The following is an 8,089-nucleotide window of genomic DNA, read 5'->3' on the forward strand; positions in this document are numbered from 1 at the left end:
CGGGTAGGTGGTTCACTCAGACATAGCAAGGATCATGTTAACGCGAGAGCCCAGGTCATTTTATACTGTACTCTTGCTGTACACCACGGTGGAGGATATAAGGATGGCTTGTTGCTTACATAGGCCGAAGTAACTTTGGGACTGCACTCTGTATTCATGAATGAATGTTGATTTTCCCAATGTCTCAATTGCAGACGATGGCAGTAAAGGTCTAGTGAACCCGCGCTCCGTACATATAATGCATCGAGTACACTGAGAATTCGAGAGGAGAGCAGCAATACTAAAATCATCATGCACGTATAAAGCCTATCTGCCTCCAATACCGAACCCAACCCAGGGCATCATTCGAAGTCAAAGGCTCCATCTCCCGCAATGTTTTGCAGGTTTGCAGGGCTTGAGTCAGAGATAGCCTGGGTAAACCTATCGCTTCCTTGCTTGGATCATCTTCGGTGCGAGCGGCAGACCGGAAAAAGTCAAGGAGCAGAAGGGCGGGGTTGTCAGGAAGGAGTTTATCCGTCTTGATTCTGTCTCGGTGTTCGACGATGTCGCTGTGCTCAAGCGAGTCCAACCAAGTGTGGTACGGCACTAGCGGAAGTCCGAGAATCTCTGATATCGGGGTAAAAAGGGTTCTCCATGCCACAGGAATCGGGCTCGCTAAGTGAAGGACAGGCGGTGAGGCATTGCGCATCTCAGGTATGCTTGCCGCGACTAAGTCTGCCGGCATCCAAGAGACCGTCTAATACCAACCTTAGATTTCAGCGGGGCTACGTGCCGAGTCGTATGCTGCGCACCTTATTGGAATCTGGAAGACACTTCAGGTATATGCTCGACCGTATAAGTGAGGGCACCCAGTCTGAGGCCTTCCAAGCACCATTGACGCTCCCGCTTGCCTGACCCACATCAGGAAACGCGTTCTGCGGCATAGGAGGACCCTAGCCACATAGTGCGGTATAGACAGGATAGACATTGATAGCAGGCGGCACGCGCCATAGGGACACATAGTCAACGTAGGTTCGATTCGCACATGTCGCATAATTTTTGCCACCTTGCTGCAGGGCACGTTTCCGAACCAGTAGAAAGATATTGAGTATAATTACATGATGGGTAGATATACAGAGAATGTCAAGCAGGGGGTTGCAGGAGGAAGAATGTCCGAATATCTATATATCTATTAACAAGGAATGTCTTACAATCTTCCAACACATTCTCGGATGTCCACCGAGGGCTGATCTCTGTACCAAACTTAGGTACGAGATGACATCCTCCTATAACATGCGAAAGTTCAATAACCTCAGCATTGGGTCTCCCGCCGCGCGTTGAACGAGAAACCCAATGCATCTGTAATGTCGGATCCCGGGCAGTGAATGGTGTAAACCATTCGACGTACGCAAGGAGGGTTGCATGTCGTCCCCGGCGGTATTGTAAATGTTCCGGTAGACGGAATATAACACGCAGCTGTGCGACGCGCAGTCCTACCCTCACGAAAGACATGTCGGCAATCAAGTACGAGCCTGGCAATGGAATATACGCACCGTGAAGAGCCGTGCCTATGGCATGGCCATTACTGTCACCTCCGTCCGTTTTAACCAACACCGTATCAAAAGCCGCAGGGGCTCCTTCGCGTCCTCGTTTCCCCGGCTTGGCTGGCATGGCACGCAGGCGCTGTCGAAGCTTAGTCTTGTCGGTAACCACAGGGACCGCAGTACAAGAGGCAATGACTTGCTTATAGACATCGAAGCGATCGGTATTCTTCGGGACAAGGGGCTGAGCCCCGTCAGGCCGTTCACGCAGCAGATGCTTTCCGAGCACATCGACAAACTGCGTAGCCCGGAAGTCAGTCACTAGCTGGTCAACAGTTCTCAGAGGAAAGCTTGGACATTGTGGAAGACTCAGGTGAGCAGCGAGGGCTAAAGTAGCATGCTCATTATGAGCGCGGGCCTGAGGAACCGGTTCTTCGGGTGCGACATCAGAGTCGTCCGAGCTGCTGGGTCCATCAGCGTCGCTAGAGTCATCAGAGGTCGCCCATTCTAAGAACGTTGAGAACTCCGCGACGTTCTCTTGACGCTGCAGCCACAGCGCCATCTGCTCGGTATAGTCCTTCTTATTGCTTGCGCGATACGCCTCCTTAGCATAGTCGATATGTAGACGTTCGGGGGACTCTGTATTGTATCCGTCGCACGAGCCGCGTGAGCGTATAGCAGCCATATAATGCTGCATGGAGTGGAGCTTCGGGATATTGAAGTGGTCGCGCTGATCGAGAGTGACGAAGATGTCCTTGTTCTCGTGGAAGTCGTACAGGGCATTCTCCATCCGGGAAAGTGTCTCCGAGGTATGGGAATGAAAAGAAGCATAGTAAATGAAATCCAGGACCGCTCGCGCAGCCGTGAGAGCCCTTGCCGGAAGGGCGCCATGGAGAAGCGGAACGAAGGTCTTCTCCATTTCCTTATGCTCAGTTCCAGTCCATTGCGACACGATTGAAATGCCGTCCTTGAAATGGCGAAGTCCCGGCTGCTTAGGCATAGATTGAAAGCGTGCGTCCACCTCTTCCTTGCCCGCAATGTCAACGCACCAGCTGACCAGATGATCTTTGAATACACCCTTATGCAATTGGTGCAGTAAGTCGGGTGTGAAACAATCAAAAATGTTGACAAATGGAAGGTTCGCCCAGAAGGGATCCTCGACCGGCCTGAACCCTTCTTCATTGAACGCTGGCACACGGCGTCCGCTGGCCTTGTGCTTCAAGATGACCTTGCTCCGTTCGCTAAGCCTCCTTCGGATTTCGAAGTCGAGCTGACCGCGTTTGTCGGGCTGGACCCGACATTTGGGACAGAAACTTTCTTTGCAACAGGCTACAAGACATTGTTCCGGGTGATCTGCGACGTACGCCGCTAGAATCGGATGCACACGCCTGATGCAACCGTCCGAGCAGGTCATGTCGACGCCCTCCTTCCCCGCTTCGATTAGTGGCTGAAGCAGCTTGCTCATACACCAGTGGAAGAGCCGATATCCAGTCACCGAACGCATCTTCGTAGTCATGCAGCTCAACTTTGCCACAGGTAAGTAGCCGATTAGGACAGTCGCATGCGAGTTCGCCTTGCGGCGCGTCGATTTGTCAATATTACCGAGTGTAAGGTACACTGGCCAGGCGGACTTGTCACCGCTGAATTGTGACAGCTTTGTCTTGTCCGAGGCCAGGATCAGCGGGGCAATAGTTGCTCCTTTTGGGAGCTTGTCCTGGATAGGCGATCAGAATACGAGTTCTCATCAGGCCCAATAATAGGTACGTACTTGGGTCTCCCACCACCAGTCGGCTGTCCACATCTCTTCGAAGATGCGCGGTTTCCCTGGCCCATCGCGGTAGACCCGCTCAGGTGCGTATGCCATCACTTCTCGGAACGCTGGATTCCCTATTAACTCCTTGACACACTCAACAGGATTGCGTGCCCAGAGCTCTACCTCCTCCATCATCACATTTCCATTGTCGTCGTTCTTGTCTCCCGCGATCCGCACGGTGTGACAGTCCCATTTGACGCCTCGTGTAGGTAATGCATCAATGCGGTCCAGGAACTGCCTATTGCTCTCGAATGACGGTGATGTGCGCTTCCGAGTCTGAGAAGCATGGTAAGTCACGTAAATGATACCAATGCGGACATGGGATCACTAACAATAGGTAATTTCAGGAACTTATCGGTCTGCGTTTGCCCGACGTTGTCAATTAACCATTTCGCCAACTCCCACTCCTCGTCGTCCTCAAAAGGACCGTGTAGGCATTCCCCTCTGTCCAGCTTCTCCCTCAAGATTTGGTCAAACTTCGTCTCGCCTCCCCCGGGGTATGCAGCACCTGCGAGACCTTCCGCGGGGTACTCCTCCACTAGTCGGTGAGTCTGCGAGGCAGTGTCCTCGCAATCTGGCACGTCCTCGATCTCAACGCCTCGGGGAGCGGCGTTCGGGGCAGTATGCAACATCCCATGCTGCTCTGGCAGCTCCTCGTCGGGTATGAACGGCGGGTCTGAGTCTTCAGGTGCAGTGTTGTTTTCGGCGTCATTCTGCACATCAAAAATATTGATAGACTCCCGTGATAGGTGATCAATCCACGCATCCTTGCAGGACGCCGCAGTACGTAGATGTTTGCGCAATCCGCCAGCGGTCGGAAGAGACTTGTTGCAAAAGCCACAGGTGTGCAAATGTGTCCTAGCCATCTGGAGGATTACGGATTGACTTGGTGGTTCGAGAAAGCTCAATGTCCCAGTACCGTCGGGCCGCCGCATGACGTGCCCCGGCGCACGCCGACGAATACTGCATGTGGAATCACTGTCGGGCGTCCACGGAAGTCGACGCGCCCTTCACCTCACGTGAGCCTTGTTGATTTTATCTAGGACGTGTTGCTCTCTTGTTGACCACGACCTCATTGGACCAGACGCGAATGCGGTGTCTGATTTAACAGACAAGGTTCGGTATAAAAGCACAAGAGTATATGAAGGGAGCGCCAGTCCCCCCAGGTAGGCATTCACCCACCGAGTCTTTCCCTCAGTGAAGTGAATATCACTCAACAGCTCTCGTTCACCCCTTTCACATTTTCACACCGTCACCGATACAATGTCTGCTCGTCGCTCTACTCGTTCCACTCCCGCAGTCCGCCGGACTCCTGCCCCTGCCCAGGATGCCGCACCCGCTCCTGTTACTCGCCGTCCTGTCAGCCGCGATCCCGACGCTATGAGTAACGAGCCTATGGCTCGCATGGCGGCGAGTGTCGTACCTCCCGAGGCCGACAACCTTGCTGCGAGGGAGAAGATTGCGCCCCGCAAGAGTGGCAGACAGACAGTTGCAACTGAGCGCAAGGCAGAAGCCCGTACGTTGTCCATGTTGCTTCTGGCCATCCTCCTCTGATGCAGATTTGTAGTGCACACTGATAAGCGAAAGAAGGCCAATGCAACTAAGAAAGCTGCTCAAAAGGCTCTACGCGCCCGACAGGCCATTGAAGAGGACAACGACTTTGCGGAAGACTCGCCTGAGTCCGAGGAAGAGTACTTGGACGACGAAACATTAGCTAACCTCAATGTGGGGCCACAAGTATGCGCCTGCACTCTCTCTTTATCTGTCACTCATTGCGACTCGCACCTCCACAGTTCACTGTGGTGGACAGCACGGCGGTGGGGAATGACATGTCCACCTCCAAGAAGGTCCTTGTGAAGCGCTCAGGCATTTCTCGCACCGGCAATGGTTCTCTCGACAACGGCGGCCTTGAACATGACGAGAATGAAGCCGTTCCAGTGGCCAGCAAGAAGCCACTAGTCTTTCGGGCGCCGGACAATCTGTGGCGCAATAGACTATCGGGTGTCATCCCACAGCCGATTGCAATGGTAACTGTTGTTTGTATTTCGATATTTTTACTAAGGCACGTCCCCATAGCCTTTCAATGACTCCCCCCAGCCTCAGTCACCTGTTCTCCGTCGTCGCGCTGGGCATGTCCCGAACAGAACACCAGTGATGCCCGCGGTAAGCCATCTACTATTACCCTGCTATGGAATATGCTGATGACATTGCGCAGCGGCATGTCGAGGTTCCGCATCGTCTGGATGCCCAGCAGCTGGGTATCCCCCGAGCGGCTCAAATAGCCTACGCTCCCGTCCAGCTTGATGAGGAGGATCTCGAGTACCTCTCCGAATCTGGCGACGAACGTTCCGCTGCTGTGGAAGTGCCTGGTTTTGCACCCCGAGGCCCGTTGACCGCTGCCAACAACCTGCGCCGACCTCGTCCTGCCCCTTCCGGTCCGACCATGGAGACAACTCGCTTCACTAAGAAGCCCAAGGTAGAAGCCGTAGGCGGGAGTGGAACACGGGGCCGAGTTCTGGATAGCGACTTCCCGAGGGAGAAGCGGGGAGCTGTCAAGGGTTCCCAGCATCATTTCCGCTGCCTTATAAGCTCTGATGCCCCCTTCCCGAACACGGACCTTGCGACGGAGTTCTGTCGGGAGGCCTGGGGAAAGGCGTGCAAGGACCAAGGCATAGATATGGAGTTTGGACCGCTAGTTGTGAGTATGGTGCGTTGTTTTGAGGTCTACATCTTCATAGTATGCAACTACTAATATGTCCACGCCTGGCGGCCCTCTATCTAGCTCACTGACCGTGCACCGCAGATACGGGGGGAGATAAAGATCAAGGCGCGAACGCTCGTCCCATCATACTACAAGCTGCTCGACAAAAACAGCAAGGCGGACGCGCAGACCATCCGCGCCCGTGTTGAGATGCTTAAAGACAACGAGGCATTCGTTCACGAGGTGAGCTATCTTCCTGTAATGCCCTGATGCAGCTAAGTGGTCTCCTAGAATCCGGAGGAGCGCACGGGCCGCTACAAACACCCTATCATTCAAGCCGTCATCAACGAAACCTGGTATTCAAGCCAACGTGATGAAGGGGTCGAGTACTCTGAGTACTTCAGCGAGAAGGTTGCTTTCAACGTCGGGGGCCGCCGCAAGTCAGGGTTTGGTATACCCTTGGTTACCATTGCTCTTGTTTTAACTGCCGTGAGTGTGTCTTTCGCGTGGTCTCACTGCTTCTAATACTGTTTGGCTTCAGGTCCAGTGTGCCCTGGATGAATGGGCCACAGGTCAGAGGAGTGGCGTCGAGTTCAGCGAGAAGACGTATGGACCTGTCTTTGAACACCACCTATCGAAGCTCGACACCCTTAAGGAGAAGATGGCTGATATGGAGATTGTTGAACGCATTCAGTCCCAGCTTCTGGATGGTGCTCGGTGGGTTTACATCAATATTTTATCCTGAGACAGTAACCAACCACGGAACATAGTGATTTTGCGAAGGTACCGGGTGAAGACTGCAAAGCATCATCGGGCTTTGATGAGACTGAGTTAGAGAACATGCGCAGGGAATGGGCGGCAGCAGTCGCAGGTGTAGAAAACTAGTTCCAGGGCTAACACGAGGGATATAGTATAGTCATGGATGTATCTCCTCAAATATCAAATTCTTTCATTGCTTATACCTGCCCTACGGTGTCTATCGAGTGATATGCATGCCTATACAGCCTCTGCTATGGTGGCTATTGCGGCTATGCATAGTGTCTATTGCAACTGTGGTACTATGTGCGGCTATACCGGAACGGACGTTCCTATGAGCCTATGTTACCTATCCAGCCTATAGATCGCTTTATAGGAACCCGCGTGTTTCCTGATGTACCGAGGTGAGCAAAAGGAATAAGGTATCAAGCCTCGAGACCTGGGCAGACCGCCTTCCTCAATGGCAGGAGATTCGCGATCTTGCAGCGGTCTTGGCGAGAGACTACGTGGCTCGCGAAAGCTTTGCTGTACAGCGCGAGAATACGTCGGCATTGCGGGATGAAGTGTTCGAAAATCAGCAACTCAAGCAGCAGTATTTCTTGCTATATGAAGAGCTCACGATTGCAATGAATGCGGGGGACATTGGGCGCGTCGAAGACTGCTTCCTGCCATGGGCATTCATATTTCGCGGCTGTGGAAAGCATAAGTATGCGACCCAGATGCTGCGGTTCTTGCACAATCTATACTTTGTTTATCCTGGGAAATTACGGTGCGTCAGATGTAAAACGGGGCATATCATTTGCACTACTCACCTCTACCAAACAGACGAGTAATCCGAATGAATATATTATGCAATCCCACCGGAAAACCGAACTGTTTCCGCGCAATCGACTGGTGGGTAGAGCTTAACAACCTATATATCAAGGTACGAGATACAGAGCTCTGTATCTACTGTCGGAATCATTTCTTTACCCATCCACAGCGAATATATGGTGGAAAATTCTCAAATCGGACTATGCAACATATTCTGAACCAGTCTTCACTGATCGATGTCCTGAAGAATGTCCGTGTCAATTTTGAAAAGATGCTGGCTTTGGATCATCGAACGTTCAAGCATTCTCCCCCGAAAATGCTGAAGACGTTCAATAAGTTAGCAGACTATATCCAAAAACACGCGACGCACCTCTATACACCCGGCCGCAAAGCCCAATACGTCATACCAGATGCCTATACTGAGGGGATGGCTATGACATTCACTACATCGAAGCATGATAGGCTGGAGAATGAGGCCGATGCTAC

General features: G+C 52.6%; 4 protein-coding genes across 4 annotated transcripts; 2 read left to right on the top strand and 2 right to left on the bottom strand.

Moving 5' to 3' along the window:
- Window positions 1-451: 451 nt before the first annotated feature.
- On the bottom strand, window positions 452-899 carry GLOTRDRAFT_17064 (uncharacterized protein; the record flags this gene model as incomplete). Its single annotated transcript, XM_007873223.1, has 2 exons — window positions 452-736; window positions 792-899. Coding segments are annotated over 2 exons (393 nt in total), but the record flags the coding sequence as incomplete, so codon positions are not given.
- A 223-nt stretch (window positions 900-1,122) lies between these two features.
- On the bottom strand, window positions 1,123-3,965 carry GLOTRDRAFT_51005 (uncharacterized protein; the record flags this gene model as incomplete). Its single annotated transcript, XM_007873224.1, has 4 exons — window positions 1,123-1,472; window positions 1,533-3,234; window positions 3,289-3,609; window positions 3,666-3,965. 4 exons carry the CDS (start codon window positions 3,963-3,965, stop codon window positions 1,123-1,125), a joined length of 2,673 nt encoding a protein of 890 aa, XP_007871415.1.
- Window positions 3,966-5,521: 1,556 nt separating this feature from the next.
- GLOTRDRAFT_82569 (uncharacterized protein) lies at window positions 5,522-6,779 on the top strand (the record flags this gene model as incomplete). Its single annotated transcript, XM_007873225.1, has 4 exons — window positions 5,522-6,040; window positions 6,116-6,277; window positions 6,326-6,523; window positions 6,576-6,779. The coding sequence occupies 4 exons, from the start codon at window positions 5,522-5,524 to the stop codon at window positions 6,777-6,779; spliced, it is 1,083 nt and encodes a 360-aa protein (XP_007871416.1).
- Window positions 6,780-7,347: 568 nt separating this feature from the next.
- GLOTRDRAFT_15954 (uncharacterized protein) lies at window positions 7,348-7,545 on the top strand (the record flags this gene model as incomplete). The annotated part of the gene is made up of 1 exon (XM_007873226.1): window positions 7,348-7,545. A coding segment is annotated over one exon (198 nt), but the record flags the coding sequence as incomplete, so codon positions are not given.
- Window positions 7,546-8,089: the final 544 nt, after the last annotated feature.

This window comes from Gloeophyllum trabeum (assembly GCF_000344685.1).
Source record: "Gloeophyllum trabeum ATCC 11539 unplaced genomic scaffold GLOTRscaffold_00056, whole genome shotgun sequence".
NCBI classification, from domain to species: domain Eukaryota; kingdom Fungi; phylum Basidiomycota; class Agaricomycetes; order Gloeophyllales; family Gloeophyllaceae; genus Gloeophyllum; species Gloeophyllum trabeum.